Source organism: Dreissena polymorpha, chromosome 9, assembly GCF_020536995.1.
Source record: "Dreissena polymorpha isolate Duluth1 chromosome 9, UMN_Dpol_1.0, whole genome shotgun sequence".
NCBI lineage: Eukaryota > Metazoa > Mollusca > Bivalvia > Myida > Dreissenidae > Dreissena > Dreissena polymorpha.
Genome location: NC_068363.1, coordinates 3,687,443 through 3,709,284, shown reverse-complemented (window position 1 = coordinate 3,709,284; position 21,842 = coordinate 3,687,443). Strand labels below are relative to the sequence as shown.

General features: G+C 33.7%; 1 protein-coding gene across 1 annotated transcript; it reads left to right on the top strand.

Annotated features, from left to right (window-relative positions):
- Positions 1 to 9,145: 9,145 nt before the first annotated feature.
- LOC127845587 (putative serine protease F56F10.1) lies at positions 9,146 to 21,165 on the top strand. The gene is made up of 10 exons (XM_052376605.1): positions 9,146 to 9,393; positions 13,109 to 13,290; positions 13,997 to 14,133; positions 14,876 to 14,971; positions 15,481 to 15,616; positions 16,128 to 16,242; positions 16,806 to 17,007; positions 18,861 to 18,960; positions 19,319 to 19,527; positions 20,225 to 21,165. The coding sequence occupies exons 1-10, from the start codon at positions 9,172 to 9,174 to the stop codon at positions 20,332 to 20,334; spliced, it is 1,509 nt and encodes a 502-aa protein (XP_052232565.1). The 5' UTR covers positions 9,146 to 9,171; the 3' UTR covers positions 20,335 to 21,165.
- The last annotated feature ends 677 nt before the right edge of the window (positions 21,166 to 21,842 follow it).

Here is a 21,842-nt window from a genome sequence, read left to right as displayed (position 1 = left end):
GACAAACTAGAATTGTTTGTGAATACATATAATATATACAATCGCCAAAAAAAAACCATAACTTTTGGGGGTTTTTATGTAGTGCAATAGACACTTTACCAAATCATTTTTACTCGTCCTAATATATGATTATTATTATCCATCTACATTTGTAGTATGGTTTGGTTTCATTAACTAATTTTGGTAGGAATAAAAGAAGAAATTTGGGATGCCGATAACTCCCACTGTCATAAGCATATCTTAATGCATTGATTTTCTGTCATTGTGGCCTAAGCAACTATATTGTCCAAAAAACAGAAAAAAGTAATTTATTATGTGTCTTTTATTGCACGAATCATAGTTGTATATGATCAGATGATATCATATAAAAAAAATCTGTAATTGATTTTAACATGCCGATAACTACTAATGTTGTTCTGTTTAGCTTTTAAAACTTAAGTAATATAAACTTCCAGTGAGTCTAAACTGTGGCTGCAAACGATGAAAAACTTAGAGAAGAATGTGTCCATGGAACACAGATGCCCCCGCTAAATGTTAAATACCCCAAGTCCATCTGTAAACAGGAAGTGGTGACCCGATAAATCTGAAAATGCCATACACATTACAACTTGTCACGATAAAGCTGCATATTAAATTTCAAATGATTTCCTATTGTCACTGCAGAAATATGCTTGACGGAAATATAAGTGTTGTTATTGCTAAAAACAACTTAAGTCCATCGGTCAACAGGAAGTGGTAATCCGATAAATCTGAAAATGCCTTACACCGTCCAACTCATCATGATGAAGCTGGATACTATATTTCAAATGATTCTCTTTAGCCATTGCAGAGTTATGCATGACGGAAATAGTTAGAGACGTACGGACGGACAGACATCAGTGAAACTTAATGCCCCCGTCGTTTTGACGACGGGGGCATAAAAATCCGTAATTTACCAGCGAGTTGAAAAAAAATAGCAAAATGATACAGGTTTATTTGGTCCACATTGAGAAAGCTATTCTGGCTCTATTCTGTTTTACAATTTTTAACAATAAGGCCAAAAAAAAAAAATATGTGTGTTTCCGGTTTCATGCCTGAAAAAATAGGGTAGGTAGGTCGGAAAATTTTTTTTTTTTTTTTTTTTTTTGAAAATCGGTAAAATCCGGAAATTTTTCGGGGTTTCTCCGAGTCCGGTCCGGTATTACATACTCTCCAAACCGGAAGTTGTGAAATTTTTCATGTTGGTTTGCAAAACGTGGTTTTAACTCAAGTTTACCGCGATTCAGACAGATTTTTATCGTGAAACATGCTTAGTAAAAGACAAATCTCGATGTTTGACAACTTTTGGCGCTAAAATAAGGTAGGGTCGGACATGAACACAATTTTTTTTTTGACAAGCTGAAAAAAATGTTAGGGTCGGGGCCAAAAAATAGGGTCGGTCGGGAAACCGGAAACACACATATTTTTTTTTTTTGGCCTAAGAATAATCTGCCAATATTTATCCAATGATGTTTTATCAGTGACAAACAATATCAGAACAAAGAGCCTGTCAGAGGGGTACTATTTGTATGGTAATCTAGACTATTTTATAGAAACATTTTTTTACAATAAAAAAAATAGTTAAATGATACATTTGGCACTTAATTTGTTTTCAATAAACAAACAGAAGTGGTAAATGAAATAAGAAATGATACCTTTGGCCAACTCTCTAATTTGAAAACAAATTTCCATTTGACATTTTGTTTAACAAACAAACTCCTGATTAGTCAATCATATTTCAATTGACAAAGAAAATTTATTAACATCAAAAGATTATACAATTAAGGAATGAATCCCAATTGTTTTTAAACAATAATCAACACCTTGAATGGAACTCTTTATAAATTTGTTAATTGTCACTGATTAAACATTTGATACTCTTTGCTTGTTGTTGTGAAAACAAAACTTACATGATCATAATTATATTGAGATGTGATTGTTGTGTTAAACATTAACAGAAAATAAAATTCATGTCAATTTTTTTTACATAAATGATAATATAGTAGATATTTTATTAGGCCAAAAAAAATGATTGTTGGTTTCCCCTAACCCGGACGGGTCAATTTTTAGGTGCCTGGTCATAAAATTTTTTTTTTGCTATTTGAAAAAAATAAAAATAAAAGTTTACCTGCCTGGTCTTTTCTACACATTGAGGTTGTAATTTATGTTGTTTTCATAAACAAAATTGTGTCATATTAGTTTTAAACTAAGCTTTAAGGGCAAACTGACACTTCAATTCAATATCTTTCACATGTTTAATCTGCATCTTTAGAAAAAAATAAAGCATTACACATTCCATTTAAGAATTAAAAAAAAAAAAAAAAAAAATTCCTGCCTGCCGGGTCTGATTTTTTTGTCCATGTTAGGGGAAACCAACAATCATTTTTCTTTGGCCTTAGATAAGACAGGAAATGGGGAGGTATAATATTGTGAAATATAGTGGTGCCAGAATAACATTTCAAGTCAGGCTTCATCCGTGACGGGCCACACGTGAATGGGAGTGGATCAACCTGTTTGTACTGATTAAAATACGGGGTTTCTGAGAAACACCTGGTTAAAAATTGTTTTTTTCCAGCTTTAATATATAATACAAGAGGACCCCATGTATTCCTACCTGGACAGCATTTGAAAACAGACTATACATGAACATGCACGAAAATATCATAAACAGTATATCCATGGCGAGGGGAAGGCTTTTCATGGGGACTCAAGGATGAAGCAATTTTAACTCCGGGATATTGGGAATGTCGTTAAATTTCTTAAGGAATTAAGGAAAAATGTTATCAAGAATCTGGATTCCTATCCAGAATTTGGAATTTTTTTCAAATTTTACATCAGAATTATAAAATAAACACACAAGTTTCTTGTGAGAATTTAAAAACAGAAAATTTGATGCGAATAAAAACTTAAGATCAGTCCCAGCCAAATTCAATTTATTTTTACTGGACAGGAGGTCCTGTAATATCAAAACTTTTACAGGACCTTAAAAATTTTTACTGGACGGTCCTTTATTTATGTTTTGCATCAGAAAATATTATACTGGTCAGGAGGTCCTGTAAGTGTGGTCACCTTACTGGACCTCCAATTTTTTTACCAGTCATGTCCTGAGGTCCTGTGAGTTTGGCTGGGACTGTAAGATATGCATTGCGGTTTAGATCTATTTAAAACAATTTGCCTAACATTTTTTTATACCTTTATCTGGAATTTGGGAATGAATTTAATTTAATCCAGGAAATCGGGAAAGGACTCAAAGGAGCAAAATAATAGGTACAGGATTTCGGGATGGGACTCCCTCCTTACCCCCTTTATGCATGACAGGCCAAAAAGTTTGTTATATTTAGCATTCTACTCACCATAACGATCAACTGAATGACTGCTGTGTTGAGCATGTTGAGTCAAATCAGGGAGACTATCTCTGACTAACACTACTGACTGGATGGTGCTCTTCAGTAAATCATCTGGGACGGTGTGGTCATTCTCAAGTCTCTGCAAGTTTGTAAGAAGACTGGCGATCTGGGTGCGAGCTGCAGAAACGTCAAGGTTGCCGTTCTGTTTGCCTCTCTGTACATCTCTGAGTGTTATTGAAACTCTTTCAAGAACACTGTCAGCTGTAGGTAAATGCGTGCGTTGTAACCGATCCATTGCAAAATTGTAAATGGCGGTAGAAGAAAATCCTTTCCTGTTTACGTTTGTTACGACGTTTCTGATTGGCTTAGGTCTTCCGGATCATTAACTGACCAATCAAAACAATTCGACTTTACAACTTAAGTAAAATTCCTTACTAAAGTTGAATTCGTGTAACTAAAAACATATTTTAAGTAGAAAAACCTATTTTAACGCAACTTAATTGAAAACAGTACAATTGATTATTATGGCACGCCTGAACCACAAAAATGAGAAAAACTAAGTTTAAGTTACTTAAACTAGGTTTTTCTCTACTTAAATTCAATTTAAGTTACTTAATTCGAATTAACGCTGCTTAAAATGAATTTAAGTAGTTTTTGTGGTTCCCGCGGCGTTAACGCTAATTAAAACACCGAAAATGCATTAACGGTGCTTAATGGTAATTTTCTTACTTAAGTTGAATTAATTCAACTTAACAAGGATTTTCTCTATCAATTGTACTATTTTCAATTAAGTTGCGTTAAAATAGGTTTTTCTACTTAAAATATGTTTTTAGTTACACGAATTCAACTTTAGTAAGGAATTTTACTTAAGTTGTAAAGTCGAATTGTTTTGATTGGTCAGTTAATGATCCGGAAGACCTAAGCCAATCAGAAACGTCGTAATCGTGTATGTGTAATCAAGGGGTACCCTTCAATTAACTAGACAATTACCAATACTGTTAAAACAACAACAAAATGTTGGTTGTTTTTAAAAAGGGAACTGAAATAACAAATACAGGATATGAAAGACAATTAACGAGCAATCACTGATCCTCATGACATTTTTAATACTGTATTATGGATTCGTTTGTTACCATTGCAATATTTACACACTCATAAAAAAATATAAATTGTTAACTGCTGCACTAAAACAACAATTAAATTCTTAATTAGGTTTATTTTGAATCTCATCAAACAATATAGGATAATATTTCGGAAGAACGAATGACATTTAACAAATGCATACATTAGTTCTTTTAATTAATATCTAAACTGGGAATATATACTGAATATATGTCTCTGTCTAAACTATTTATTTCTAAAGGGGAAAAATCAGAACACTTAAGTTAGATATGTTTCTAAATAATATGTTAACAGTACATTTTTTTCTTTTTTTACATTTAAAATTATTTTAAAAGACAATAGTGCACTCAGACTTAAAATATCACCTGGGTAATTTCTGATATGTGTACTTTTTGGGATTGTTTACTTATAAGTTCACTGCCAATACTGAGATACTGGAGACTGTTTTTTTTTCCATTTAAATACTAAAATCAAAGCCAACATTTACATGTATAGAATATAATTAAGTTGGATTCGGTGACACGATATAATCTTTAATTTCTACCTGGGACATATAATATAGTCCCAGTTTCTACATACAAGCTGGTATGACTACTCGTATACAAGACAAGTTATTACTACAGGTAAATGCGATATGACCCGGAAATATATAGACGGGCGGATCGTTTTTGATGTTTATTGCATAGTTACTGACTGTCAGCAAAATTTGATGATGAAAGGGTGTTTTGAATGTTATTCCAGACTAAAACAAATTTTAGCTGACTTAAGATTCTAATCCAAATTTATAATATCTGTATTTTTTGCTCGTACCACATGGCAATCTTTTTCTTCCGACCTCGGGCCTGAATTTATTAACAAACCTGACAACCAATCAAAACGCTTGTTTCATATGCTTATTTTCGGACGCGAGTTTTGACTTAACGATAATTAATAATTCAACTTAAGTAAAAATTTTATTACTTATATGGCACGCCTGAACCACAAAAATGAGAAAAACTAAGTTTAAGTTACTTAAACTAGGTTTTTCTCTACTTAAATTTAATTTAAGTTACTTAATTCGAATTAACGCTGCTTAAAATGAATTTAAGTAGTTTTTGTGGTTCCCGCGGCGTTAACGCTAATTAAAACACCGAAAATGCATTAACGGTGCTTAATGGTAATTTTCTTACTTAAGTTGAATTAATTCAACTTAACAAGGATTTTCTCTATCAATTGTACTATTTTCAATTAAGTTGCGTTAAAATAGGTTTTTCTACTTAAAATATGTTTTTAGTTACACGAATTCAACTTTAGTAAGGAATTTTACTTAAGTTGTAAAGTCGAATTGTTTTGATTGGTCAGTTAATGATCCGGAAGACCTAAGCCAATCAGAAACGTCGTAACAAACGTAAACAGGAAAGGATATTCTTCTACCGCCATTTACAATTTTGCAATGGATCGGTTACAACGCACGCATTTACCTACAGCTGACAGTGTTCTTGAAAGAGTTTCAATAACACTCAGAGATGTACAGAGAGGCAAACAGAACGGCAACCTTGACGTTTCTGCAGCTCGCACCCAGATCGCCAGTCTTCTTACAAACTTGCAGAGACTTGAGAATGACCACACCGTCCCAGAGGATTTACTGAAGAGCACCATCCAGTCAGTAGTGTTAGTCAGAGATAGTCTCCCTGATTTGACTCAACATGCTCAACACAGCAGTCATTCAGTTGATCGTTATGGTGAGTAGAATGCTAAATATAACAAACTTTTTGGCCTGTCATGCATAAAGGGGGTAAGGAGGGAGTCCCATCCCGAAATCCTGTACCTATTATTTTGCTCCTTTGAGTCCTTTCCCGATTTCCTGGATTAAATTAAATTCATTCCCAAATTCCAGATAAAGGTATAAAAAAATGTTAGGCTAATTGTTTTAAATAGATCTAAACCGCAATGCATATCTTACAGTCCCAGCCAAACTCACAGGACCTCAGGACATGACTGGTAAAAAAATTGGAGGTCCAGTAAGGTGACCACACTTACAGGACCTCCTGACCAGTATAATATTTTCTGATGCAAAACACGGATCGTTTTTGATGTTTATTGCATAGTTACTGACTGTCAGCAAAATTTGATGATGAAAGGGTGTTTTGAATGTTATTCCAGACTAAAACAAATTTTAGCTGACTTAAGATTCTAATCCAAATTTATAATATCTGTATTTTTTGCTCGTACCTATGGCACGCCTGAACCACAAAAAAGAGAAAAACTAAGTTTAAGTAACTTAAACTTAGTTTTTCACTACTTAAACTCAATTTAAGTAACTTAATTCGAATTAACGCTACTAAATGCATTAAGTAGTTAAGAAGAGTTATTTTCTATTTATGTGAGAAAAATGAATTAAGCAGAGAAAAACTTAGTTTAACTCGTTAAGTGCGCCCGAACAACAAAAATTGATTTTTATTACCGTTAAGTTACTTAAATTGCATTTAACGCTGCTTAAAATTAATTTAAGTGCTTTCGCATCGTTAATTGTATTTAATTATTACTTAAGTAATAAAATTTTTACTTAAGTTGAATTATTAATTATCGTTAAGTCAAAACTCGCGTCCGAAAATAAGCATATGAAACAAGCGTTTTGATTGGTTGTCAGGTTTGTTAATAAATTCATGCCCGAGGTCGGAAGAAAAAGATTGCCATGTGGTACGAGCAAAAAATACAGATATTATAAATTTGGATTAGAATCTTAAGTCAGCTAAAATTTGTTTTAGTCTGGAATAACATTCAAAACACCCTTTCATCATCAAATTTTGCTGACAGTCAGTAACTATGCAATAAACATCAAAAACGATCCGCCCGTCTATATATTTCCGGGTCATATCGCATTTACCTGTAGTAATAACTTGTCTTGTATACGAGTAGTCATACCAGCTTGTATGTAGAAACTGGGACTATATTATATGTCCCAGGTAGAAATTAAAGATTATATCGTGTCACCGAATCCAACTTAATTATATTCTATACATGTAAATTTTGGCTTTGATTTTAGTATTTAAATGGAAAAAAAACAGTCTCCAGTATCTCAGTATTGGCAGTGAACTTATAAGTAAACAATCCCAAAAAGTACACATATCAGAAATTACCCAGGTGATATTTTAAGTCTGAGTGCACTATTGTCTTTTCTGATTGGCTTAGGTCTTCCGGATCATTAACTGACCAATCAAAACAATTCGACTTTACAACTTAAGTAAAATTCCTTACTAAAGTTGAATTCGTGTAACTAAAAACATATTTTAAGTAGAAAAACCTATTTTAACGCAACTTAATTGAAAATAGTACAATTGATAGAGAAAATCCTTGTTAAGTTGAATTAATTCAACTTAAGTAAGAAAATTACCATTAAGCACCGTTAATGCATTTTCGGTGTTTTAATTAGCGTTAACGCCGCGGGAACCACAAAAACTACTTAAATTCATTTTAAGCAGCGTTAATTCGAATTAAGTAACTTAAATTGAATTTAAGTAGAGAAAAACCTAGTTTAAGTAACTTAAACTTAGTTTTTCTCATTTTTGTGGTTCAGGCGTGCCATATAGAAAATAACTCTTCTTAACTACTTAATGCATTTAGTAGCGTTAATTCGAATTAAGTTACTTAAATTGAGTTTAAGTAGTGAAAAACTAAGTTTAAGTTACTTAAACTTAGTTTTTCTCATTTTTGTGCGTTAATTCGAATTAAGTAACTTAAATTGAATTTAAGTAGAGAAAAACCTAGTTTAAGTAACTTAAACTTAGTTTTTCTCATTTTTGTGGTTCAGGCGTGCCATACACCACGTTGTTTTTATTACATTTACACAAGACAATTTCAAGATGGGTACCACTTTTATAACTGTTTGTTGCAATACTGGTTTATGGCAGCACAGATTGCTTTTTGTTACAGGTATCAATACTCAGTTTGTTACTTGTAAATTGTCGTGCGCTTTATTGGAGTACTTAGTGTCAAGCTCTCATGAATAGCACCACGTTGTTTTGTATTACAATTACACAAGACAAGATGACAATCGTTTTTTTTTTTTGTTGCGATACTGGTATATTGCACATTCCCCGGAGTTAACATTTTATGTTTTCAAACAAAGACACACGAAAGTAGGATTTCTATACATTTACGTCAATTTCGTCAAACGCGATTATTTTTTAGTTTTAAAGCGCAGACAAGACGGATTCTACCTTGTAACCACAAGATATATTGTAATTCACATAGATAAAATTAAATCTATAGCCTAGTTAGAAAGTTATTTATTATTTGTCAAACTGTAACGCTTTTAAAATCGAAATTTGGATTTCTAGACGTATACGTCCATTTCGACAAACGCGATTATTTTTAAGTTTTAAAGCGCAAAAGACGGATTTCTACCTTGTTACCACCATATATATATTCTTATTGGCATAGATAAAATATGTTTCTCATCTCAAATTAACTATGCCAAATAAGTTGTGTGGCTTTAACTAGATCTATATTTATGTTATGAAAACACGATAGGTCACTTTTTAGTAGACGTAAAATAATTACGAGTGATTTTGTGCTTATAAAACATGCGTGATTAATGAGACGAATTATCTATAAATAAACTCAAACTTGACATGGTTTAAATTTCGCGCCGTAAGCAGTAAATGACTGAACATCATGTGATTATCACACATGATCAGCATACATGTTCAAGATGGCGTCGCCCACTACTATTCAGTTGTTTTGTTTGCTATCATGCGTTAGTCATATTTACGGCTGGATTCCGCGACTTATCAATGGTAGACCTAAAGGAGGGATGTTGGGGGCACCTAAGGCTCCAAAGGGAATCAAAACTCCGGCCGCCCAGTGGTACGACGAGCAAAGATTGGATCATTTCGACGGAGCTAATGTCAAAGTCTGGAGTCAGGTCGGTATACGCGTATCAGAACGGTGTTTTTCATGAACACGAACTTTTTCTTTTATTGAATTAAATTATATATGGCTTATCTATTTGTGTAAAAATCATATTGGTAAATTCAGCATCCTGTGTATGATGTCATGGATTTCAAAATATTTTGAAAACCGTGAGTCGAATGACATCTTGTTTGAAATGTCCACATATAATGAAATTGTCAGAGGCCAAACAACTGAAGTCCAGTGTTATTTTCTTTTTTGCATATTTGTTAAATGTTCTGTAAGTGTTTCAAAGTATACATTGGAGAGATATACTTTTTTAAAAAATGACTTATTATATATGATTTTATTATAACTTCCTGGTTATATTTGCATCAAAAAGATGCAAGGTTGATAATTTTAACCAGTCTAAATTGAGATTTTTAAATCCCAGTCTAAATAGAGATTTTTAAATCCCAGTCTAAATTGAGATTTTTAAATCCCAGTCTAAATTGAGATTTTTAAGTCCCAGTCTAAATTGAGATTTGCATAGAAAAGCATGATTCTGCTTCAACTGAAATCATTGATTTATATAATCATGTTTAAGGCTTAATAGATTTAAACATGATATATACTAGTAAACAAAACGCGTATTGAAAGTCTGTACAGAAAGCTATGGATTTGACTCCGTGATTTAGATTGCATTTACTTCAGAGCACTTTTTATGCAATATTTACATTTTTCATAAATTCTAAGAGTCACTAATTGACACAATGTAAAGAATAAGTAATGTCAGCTAAAATCATTAAAATCTCAATCCTTCAAGCACGAAACAAGTATATATTGATGCTCACTTGCATGTATGTCAAATCAAAGCTCCGAAGACAGATTTGTATGTTTATATCATCTAGAACCCATAATGTCAGTTAATTGTCGATGAAACGATCATTTATTACTGAAGTCGGGTGCATTTAAGTTCTTTTATGCTACAAAGGTTGTGTTTTTACACCCATGTTCAACTCGTCTCAAACATGTTTTATACTGTTTAAATTAGGTAATTGTAATAGCAGAGCCAACTTTTATTATGTGTGGTATGATACTTGTGTAAGATATGTATTGCACGTGTGGAACGTGCTTGTGTTCAACTATCTGGCTGAAATTACGATCGATCAATCTGAAATCTTCTGGATTCAATCACACGCTTGTTGATCAAATCTTACAAGAAATATGATTTGATGAAATCATGAACATAATTATTTTCCAAATATAAGATAAATATACACAAGAAATACATTTCTTAAACTTCTCTTCTAAAACATCAAAGACATTTCAATTTTATATCCAGCGCCGACTTTTTAAAATTAAATTATACAATTGTTGCATTAGAAGTGCTGTTTACTATTGATGTAGCAGCCTGGAAAATCTGGCGTCGTAAATATAATAGAACATTTTCAACGATAATTTATTACCGTATTTCATACCCTTCATACATAGATTTCATCGTGTAACCTTACAGTTTAGCTTAATGTTATTTGTAGGCTAATATTAACTATGCATTTGACATTTTCATGGTTAAAAACTTTCTTCTCTTTAGTCTAGATTCTGATTTTTTTTTCTGCTGTAATGCTACGTTATACAGCATACATCGTGAAAAACGAGTGTTATTTTGTTTATTTTTACTTTAATTAAATTTAAACGACTTTCATTAAAAACAGATATTAAATAAAAAATAAATAAAAAATAAATCTTCATTATATGTTGTAGTGTAAGCTTCCTGGTTATATTTGCATCAAAATGATTCATGGCTGATAATTTTAAGGAGTCTAAATCAAGATCATTTTTAAATCCTTGCATAGAAAAGTATGATTCTGCTTCAAATAAAAATCCTTGATGTCAATACCGGTAGTCATGTTTTTAGGATTAATAGATTAAACATGATATATACACTAATACAAGTAAACATTAAGTGTATTGAACGTCTGTACAGAAAGCTATTAAACATGTTATAAACTAGTAAACATAAAGTGTATTGAAAGTCTGTACAGAAAGCTATTAATAAGCATGGTATAAACTAGCAGAGACGTACCACGTCTCTGATACTAGTAAACATAAAGTGTATTGAAAGTCTGTACAAAAAGCTGTGGATTTGACTCCTTGATTTACATAACATTTACTTAAGAGCACTTTTTACGTTTTTCATAATTTCTAAACGGACTTGTATACTATTTGGAATATAAACACTTGCAAACCTGTTTTATATCTCCTAGAAATGAAGAGATATGCAAATTATGCCTATAATTATGCATACTATTTGAAATAAATGCAAATTTAAAGACATAAATTTCGTCGTTTAGCCTGATGGTTTAGATTAATGTAAGGCGTATCTAGATATCTAGAGCCGACTTTTTATGTCCCCCACCACTATAATGGGGGACATATTGTTTTTGCCCTGTCTGTTTGTTTGTTGGTTGGTTTGTTTGTTTGTTTGTTTGCTCCAACTTTAACATTTCGCCATAACTTTTGCAATATTGAAGATAGCAACTTCATATTTGGCATGCATGTGTATCTCATGGAGCTGCACATTTTGCGTGGTGAAAGGTCAAGGTCATCCTTCAAGGTCAAAGGTAAAAAAAAACAAATCCAAGGAAAGTAATAAGCTTTAAAGGGTGATAATTATCTGAACCTGCCAAATGAACAATAAAATGAAATAAATCAAAGCGGCGCAGAAGGGGACATAGTGTTTCTGACAAACACATTTCTTGTTTTAAATTAAATTATACCATTGTTGCATCAATTGTTTACTATGGATGGGGCAGCCTGGAAAATCTGGCGTCGTAGATATAAAATATAAGTTCAACATTTTTAACGAGAATTTATTAACGTTGTACCCGACTTCGGGAAAAAATGATCGTTTCATCAGCACCTTGCTGGTATTATGGGTTCTAGATGAAATAAACGTACCAATCTGTATTCGGAGCTTTGATTTGACATAAATGCAAATTGAAAGACATAGATTTCGTCGTTTAACCTTATAGTTTAGCTTAATGTAGGCATATCTAGATATATAGGCATAGGCATAATATGCCTATAATTATGCAAATATCTATGCAAATTTCAAAAACCCAACTGAGCTAACGGTATATGATATTGACAGTGTAGTAATCAAAGCTCCACGACAAATACCCGCAAACAATACAGAAAAAACGTAACGCAGAAAATACTGGGGAAAATAAAAACTCGAAACGTGAAAAATGAAGCACCAAACTAGTCACTAACGATAAACCACAAAATGACACCAGAACGGCATTGTATTCATATGTTAAAGATTTAAGAAATATATGAGTCGCGTTCTGAGAAAACTGGGCATAATGCATGTGCGTAAAGTGTCGTCCCAGATTAGCCTGTGCAGTCCGCAAAGGTTAATCAGGGACGACACTTTCCGCCTAAATTGAGACTTCATTTAAACGAAACATGTCATAAAAACGAAAAGTGTCGTCCCTGATAAGCCTGTGCGGATTGCACAAGCTAATCTGGGATAACACTTTACGCACATGCATTATGCCCAGTTTTCTCAGAACGCGACTCTTATAGTTATTGTAAACGGCGATGACCTATTAAATTTTTTGCACGTGTGGCCTCCCCATTTATGTTGCTTGCATCACGCGTGCGTAGACTTAATACAAGTACTAAATTTATTTTATGTGTACAAATATTAACTATGTTATGAATGAATTATTATTTGTTTGCAGAGGTATTTCGTGAACGACACGTTTTACACGCCCGGAGGTCCCATATTCCTGATGATAGGTGGCGAGGGCCCGGCAGACGCCATCTGGATGGTGGAAGGCACATGGATACAGTATGCGCAGCAGTTTGGGGCTATCTGCGTCATGCTGGAACATCGCTATTATGGCGAGAGTCATCCCGTACCGTATGTGATGTTCTGTTATATTACATTCTAGTATGTTGGCATTAGCATGTTACAATGTAACTGAAATATTTAATAGCGTTAATGTGTTTTCTGTTTTGAGTTCCAAAGTGTTTCAGTCGTTTCTATTTTACAAGGATGGGATTTCTCCTTTCACTGTATTTCTTCCTATTAAGTGTTAAGATTGCGTCACACACCTTTCTTACGTTTTACGGATCTTTAAAGTATTGAAGACATCTGGTGAACCCAAGTAATAGGTTTATTTCCCACCCATTAGGTGTTTCTAAAATTATGAGCATGACTTATAAAGCGTAAAATTGTGTCACTACTAAATCTTGTGTGCACTTAATGCTTTCCATGTACATTTTACAATATTTGGCTGCATACTTATTCGTAGATATTGAGTTAACCGTGTTACGATGTTTAGAGCATGCGTTTTATATCTTCTGTTCACACTGTTTATACTGCCATTTTTTCCAGTAATCTAGAAAACAAGCATTGGCAAACAGTGTAGACCCAGATGAGACGCCGCATGATGCGGCGTCTCATCTGGGTCTGCGCTGTTTGATTAAAGGAATTTCTGTAAGAAATATTCTAAATATAGAAATAAATATACTAGACATCCCTAATTTTGGAAATACATTGATCCAATTTAGAAGGATGGGAGAGTCCACTAGGCATAAATGGGTTAAACTGCCATTTTTTCCAGTGATCTAAGCCTGTCCAATTTGCGCTACCTGAACAGCAGACAGGCGCTTGCAGATCTTGCCCAGTTCATCGACTTCTTCCGGATGCGCATGAAACTGTTAAACAACAAGCTTATCACATTTGGTGGCTCTTATCCAGGTTCGATTGCACATAATTTCCGCGTTGTCATATTGTTATTATTTGGTTATTAATGACTCATTCAATTGTCAACATTGATGATTGTTTTTTTCGCTATACAAAGCAAATATTGTATCAAAGTTCAAGAAGTTTCATTTTCTACTTTAATACATTGTTGTTACTCATGTCAGTTGATAACAAATGTAAGTTTTAAAGGCTATCATTCATTATGATACTTATATACAGGAGAAAGAAACTCAAAGCACGATGAATCTATATTCAGTTTGCTCAAACAAACAAAAGCAATACTAGAAATACTACATTGTAGTAGTGATAATGCATGTAAGTGTATATTACCGGGATGAAACTACATTCAGTTTCCTCTTTTTTAAGTGGATTTATACATTATATGCAGGCTCTTTAAAGGCTTAGTTGTTATTTTTATGCCCTCGGTAGGGTGGCATATAGCAGTTGAACTGTCCGTCCGTCCGAAAACATTAACATTGGCCATAACTTTTGCTATATTGAAGATAGCTTGATATTTGGCATGCATGTGTATCTCATGAAGCTGCTTATTTTGAGTGGTGAAAGGTCATCCTTCAAGGTCAAAATTAAAAAAATACAATCCAAGGGAAGTTATAAGCTTTAAAAGGGAGATAATTTCTAAATCTGCCAAATGATATATTGAAATTTTATTTCAAAGCGGCGCAATAGGGGGCATTGTGTTTCTGACAAACACATATCTTGTTTTACATTATTTCAGGCTCTCTATCGGCTTGGTTTCGATCAAAGTACCCCCAGTATGTGGACGGGGCCGACGCCACAAGTGCACCCATATATGCGCAGGTGGACTTTAGAGGTAGACCAATAGAACGATGAATACATTTGTAAAGACCAAAACACGGGTCACTTAAACACACATGTTAAAACATATATGTAAGCACTTTTTTGTCATAACTCGGTAATGTCAAAATAAGTAAATGGCCATTAGCATAACAATCGACTATGATAAGGGCTGAACATGATGATAGAAAAATTCATCTTAACAGAAATTTGAATCGTTAACGATAGGTCATGTCTTGAAGATTATGGATCATCAAAATATCTGTGAAATAGACCATTGTATTGAGAGAAACTGTTGTTGTTTCCGAGAGGAATTACAAAAGAAAACGCGGCGTCTTCTCATACTGTGAGTGCAGAAACTGTACTTCTATTATAGAATGATACCGAAATGGCATTGGTTTGTATGTGATCAGCTCTATACACCATCAGCTAATATTAAACAATGCACTAAAATGTAGCCTGTCAAATGAGTGGATGAACTGCAAGCGTAGTTCTACAGTCCTTCAATTTATCCTATTTATAAAGAGTACCTACAAGTTGTGACGGACGCGCTTGGCACCACTGGCACCCAGTGTGTGGAGGAGATCCGTAACGCCACCCAGACCATGTACGCCTGGTGGGGTCAACCAGAAATGAGGCCGGTACTCGAGCAGAAGTTCAAGTGAGCGCTTTCAATACTTACTTCATCGTAAATAGGTGTCGTATTTTTATTCTCAATACTGTTTTCGACTGTGTGAATAAAACTTAAACTACGCAGACTGCAAATGTAGTGCACTTTTAAATAAGCTGGAGCCCGCTAGCCCATTACTGAGAATAATTGAAAGAACAAATGTGTGCTAGTCAATATATTAGTTTATAAAGCTGGACTAGTTTTCCGTTGTCTAACCAAAACATCTATACATGTAAACACTGCTTACGGTAGCTCGGCAGGTGTTTACAACTTCACAATACGTATAAACGAGGTTAAAGTCGACAATCATATCGTAGGATTATTTGACAGTTTGAGATCTTCATTCAATAATTTTATGCGCGTTTGACTGTGTTCAAATAGTATTTTGAATTCCATATACTTATAACTAGTCTTTTTAAAGAGGAACATGTACTCATGCAGCAAAATGAACGTGCACATACCGTATACTTTCATCAGTATGTTTGTGTTGAATCTATTGCAGCCTATGTGACAAGATCGACCATACCAATACTTTAGACCTCGCCGGATTCTTTAGTAACACAGCGGGAAATTTCGAAAATGTCGTTCAGTACAACAAAGACAACAGAGCTTTTGAGGTCTACACTTTTGCCTGATATCACCTCTTAATTTTCTGGAAATTGTGTTCTTTAGTGTTTGTTTATATTTAACGTATATGGCATTTATTATAACAGTGTATAATTTGTTTGGAAAATTACGCCATATTCGCATAAACGCTAACGGCTTTGATGCATAATATTACGCGAAATTTTTCAGTGTCCAGACATTTCAAACAACCAATGAAATGCAGGACACTGCAATGTGTATGACTGTAACAGTGAGATCAAATATTAGTTCATGTATTCAACTGACTAGCAATGTCGCAGCGTTACCCGTACTGATACATTTGTATTACATTAATAATATGAAACAGTAATAATTATCAAATATCGTAGCTGATTTAATTCAAAACGACGTATATTAAACAGTACGTATTTTTGACTGTTATTTTTCACTGTTTGAAACAGCGACAGTGAAACGGTGAATGAACAGTTTTAATTACTGATAAATTTTCCTAAAACCGAAGGGACGCATAACCAAAGCTGTTCTAATATTCGTTTATACAACACGATTCCGCAATGATTCATGCTTCATTTTTCAGGGAGCACTCGGGACCAACATCACGATTGACACCCTCTGCGAGATCATGACGGACTTCACGCGCGGCGATCCCGTGCAGCGATACGCGGACGTGAACAGTCTGACCCTGAAGACGTATGGGCAGACGTGTCTGGACTACACGTACACCAAGATGATTGCTGACATGAAGAAAACAGACTGGAACAGCAGCGCCAGCGAAGGAGGTAATTAGTGAATGGACGGAGCCGGGATTTACAATGAACAGTTGTATTTCCTACCCAGATTAGTGCTCGTTACAAAATTACAAACAAGCTGCCTTTACCCTTATCAATGATAATCAGCGAGATATGCCGATTGAGAAAATTTAGCTAACTCGGTCTTTTATGGGTCGCCATTGTAAAGAATTTTTTCATGGTATGATAACTTAGACGAGCTGCTTCGCTGAAGCAGCATCGTCAAAAACTGTATTTCCTTCTGGTGTGCGTAAGTTAATTTGCATACGACTGACAGATATGGAATGGACAATTACGATTGCATTTAAATTGAATATTCATAGAGGGCAATAATAAATGAACGCAAAACAGGAATAATGATACTCAATATTTATCGGTGGACATTCTTGTTTTAACTGTTACCCATTTATTTAAAGCATGTAACCGATTGCATATAAAATGCAGGTTAAAAGATACAACGTACTTTTAAAAACAAAATTGATAGAAGGTAGAATTTTTGGTTTAAGTACGGTTGATAGCATATCGAACATAACACGGAGATTAGTAATCACAAGAAACACAAAACATTAACTCGAATAACGATTAACGCAATGTGATGATGTACTTCACATTTTAATTAATGGAACCCAGCATACAAGGTCAATATGTTACCGGTATTTTGTCAATGCTTGATATGTGTATGAAAGCGCCGTTCTCGGGGTTTAAAGAACGATATGAACCCACTGTTCCTTGCGATTATGTTCAGAATGAAAACCTAAGCATGTTAAACTGTTTTCCCGTTCAATATATTTTATTTCCTCGTCAATAGGTGTGTTTGGGTCGAGGGCATCCCACTCCACACCGTACATAGTATACAAACAATATATGCAAATTATAACACATTTCATACATAATACAATCAACAGCTTTTACATTACAATATAAACAAACAGTTCTATTAATAAACAATAAATAATAAGCATGTTAAACTTAACCATTGATACTACAAAAAAACTCTTGACCTCTGGTCATTATTTTTGGGATCAGAAATCTTTTTTTCTAGGATATGGATCGCACTACAATTTAAATATCAATTCGACGATGTGTGTTTGTCTGAAATTACCCGATGGATATGCAGCAAAAAATCTGTAGTAATTAATACGAAAAACGCTCTAAATGAATATCTGTTAAATGTTGCCTGAATGATCAACATTATACACTTATTTCATGGATGCGCGGTGAACAGTCAAAACCGATTCCCAAGGTATCAGGGATGACTTAGGTACTGTTACCCGAGGCCGATAGGCTGAGGGCAACAGTTCCAAATGTCAGCTCTGATACCGAGGGACAACAGTTTTGACTGTTCACCAAGCATCCATGAATGTTTTTTTTATTACCTGATCAAATTTCCAACATAGAAATAACAGCAAACTAAATTTTTATTTACATACAACAGTAATCGATAAAATAAATAATTTTGACTGTTTAACTGTAAAATGACGTCACTTTTTCGACGAAATGAAGTCATTATTCCAGCGGGCAACAGTTCAAACTGTTGACTGGTCAACTGTTCGATATTCACCGGTAACAGTTTAAAACATCGCAAATTTCTTTTTCGACGAGGAAATAGCAAAAAATAATTAATTATCATTTATATAAGACATCAGGTAATAACAGCTTTTGTTAGATGTTATGATTTGCTGTTGATACACTTTTGAATAACCTTTAGGTGGTGCAGTTCTTCTATTTCTTCTGGTGTGAACACGTATATTTTGAACTATTCATGTAGGCATATGCCCATCGGTATCAGATTTGTAATCTATATATAACCAGAACTGTTGAAAGATATATTCTTCTGATTTCAGGCCGCCAATGGATGTACCAAACTTGTGCAGAGTTCGGATGGTTTCAGTCCTCGGACTACGCCAATCAACCTTTTGGTGACTGGTTCTACTTTCCAGTTAAGTAGGTGACATTTTCATCCTTAATTAGTTGCTATTAATAACTCGGTTTGCCTTCATTGTAAGAATACTCTTTGCCATAATATTACCCATACAACATGTGTGTTGTTTTCATCAAAATATTTATTTTCATAGACAACTTTTTTAAATAAAACAACTGAATTTTTAATTACACGAATTTACATTTAGAAGTTCAGTCTGAAATATTTAATAGATATAAGGTCATCAATGCTTTGCAAAAATACGATACAGTAATTGAACGGCATTTGAAACAACAATTGCACGTCGACAGAAACGTTTTTAATTTGTGATCAAATAATGAAAGAACGCTACTACTCAAATTGCAAAGCTTTATTTTTCAGCTTCTCGTTTATTCAATGTATGGACATCTACGAGAAAGAATTCAATGGCATGGCCATTTACAATAATGTACAGGACACGAATCGGTATTACGGGGGACGTGACATAGCAGTTACCAAGGTGGTTTTCCCGAACGGATCGATCGATCCCTGGCACGCGATGGGAGTCACGAAAGACATTTCCAAGGATGCGACTGCTATTTATATTGAAGGTAGACTGACAGTGAATGCGTCTTGTGAGAAAAACTTCCTGTAATTTCTCACTGCATAATGTATGTAATGTTATATAGCTTTGATACATTTACCTGGAAGCCGAGAATTCTAATACAAGAAACTACGCGCGTTACTTGCTTTATGCGAGTTTTCGATTTTGTTCGTTGCGTGAGTTATGTTATAACGGTGCATTTACTGCTATTGTTTTGTTTGTGTTTCAATTTGTTTAAAAACTCCTTTATGTATGTCATTAACGATTTGGTCATGGTGATATCCATGTATTCCATGTCGTTTTTGTCGTTAACGTTTTCTTTTTTTCAAGATTTGCACTTCAATAAGAATATGCGAATATATATGAAATACAGTAATCTTCGAAATTTCTATTCAACATTTGTTCTTTAGGTTATGTAAGTTATTTTTAATTAATTCAGCGGATTTAATAGAATGAAGCAATTGTGATCACAATCTTAATAGTTATTATGGTGACTTAGGAAAATGATCGAAAACTCAAACTGGAAAAACAAAATTTAGGGTCGGCACAAACAATTACGGTCAATAGGCTTAGTGGTAACAACAAATGTTACGCCTTATCTTTTTTTACATGTGTAGTAAATCATTAAATTTTTGTAATTTAAAAACTCTTATCAAGTTTATTTGGTAAGTTATTTCTTAACCGAACTCAAATTTTTGTTCTAGGTACTGCCCACTGTGCGAACATGTATCCGGCTACTGATCAAGACCCTCAGCAACTTATCGACGCGCGTGTGCAGATCTCCAAGCTGATTGGTCAGTGGTTGCAGGACTAAATTTGAATTGACCTATCACTGAAGGTGTTTTCATGAAATTTGCGAAAAAAGTGTATTTAGAATTAATGGACAGAGATTATATATTTAATAAATAAATATTGAATTTATAATAGATTTTTTATATTGTTTTTCATGTATACACGACAAGTATACATTATACTAGTAGACATTCAATGTGATCCCACATGTTGTTATTTGCTTAAAAAGATTTACAGTTATCTCTAAACTTACACGTATGAACAACATCAAATATTTTGTTAAGACAGGCTGTCAAGCGGTCATACTTTTTCCTACTATATCCTACTTTTTCCTACTTTTTCATCAGGATCCTACTTTTTCCTATTTTTTTACCAAATCTTCCTACTATTCCTACTTTTTCATTTTCAATGGAGAAAAAAAAATTGAAAAGTTTAAACTTGCATGATGAATGAATCTATGGCATGACTGTATCCCTGTTAATGTGCATTCATCTAGATGAGACCTGACAACCCATGCTGACTGTCTGCTAGCACCTCTTCAGGAAGCATAGATATTTATTTGTTATGTAACTTTTGAAATTATTGACAAAAGTTGTTTTTTTTAAGTAACAACAGTGCCTTGTTTACTTCCTTAGCATTTGTACTCAGTTCCCAGTGATGCAAGAGCTGAGGGAACCCATTGTTTATTCCAGTTTTATTTTGTTTCCATTGACAACAATTTGACCAAACCTTATGCATGTTTACATGATATTGCTGTTTGGAATGTAGAGATATAGAGATACATATATTGTATGAGTGGTTATGTTATATGTAATTTATGACACAAGTTATTTGAAAAAGATAAAACTGATGATTTGCTGAGTTTTTATTATTTACAAATATAATGTTATAAATTCCGTATTACATGTCAAGGGATATGATGTTATATTGATATCATAGGTACATCATGTTTAGTGATTAAAGATAAATGCACAGAGCCTAAATGCCCTGATACATTTTCTGATGATGCCATAGCTAGTGAGGTAACTTCAAGGTGTTACAGCATAGCATTAAATTATTAAACGGCATAATTACACTCCCGCGACGCCATCAATGATATAAAAACCATTATTTGAAACTGGAATAAACAATGTTGCGCAACTGTAACATTGACCAATCAATGATGTCATAAAAAATGTCAAGTGATAAGATCATATGGTCAGTTGCATAATCTGCTCTGCAATGATCAGTCATTTTGAATGTAACTTGAGTCATTATAAATGCACCCTATTGTCAATTTAAAGGTTTCAAAATGTAGCTGTAGCAGAGCATTGACACTGCTTTATAAACTAGTATTAATCTTGTACAACAAGTTGGTGTATCACTAAATAAATTTGGTCTTCTGCTTAAGGATATAACATGCACAATATATTACCATTTTTATATCCATACACAGAAGACCTCTTGCCACTTATTTGATGATACACCAACATGAACAGCATCTAATTATACTTCTTTAACAGAGTAGCTTTGCTTGAAGCTTAATTATCA

Bases quoted from the DNA above. Each gene is read 5' to 3' on its own strand.
- LOC127845587 (XM_052376605.1), top strand. From the start codon at position 9,172: ATGTTCAAGATGGCGTCGCCCACTACTATTCAGTTGTTTTGTTTGCTA. The intron at 14,134-14,875 runs GTTCGATTGCAC...ACATTATTTCAG, and splicing joins ATTTGGTGGCTCTTATCCAG to GCTCTCTATCGGCTTGGTTT. The intron at 16,243-16,805 runs GTCTACACTTTT...TTCATTTTTCAG, and splicing joins AAGACAACAGAGCTTTTGAG to GGAGCACTCGGGACCAACAT.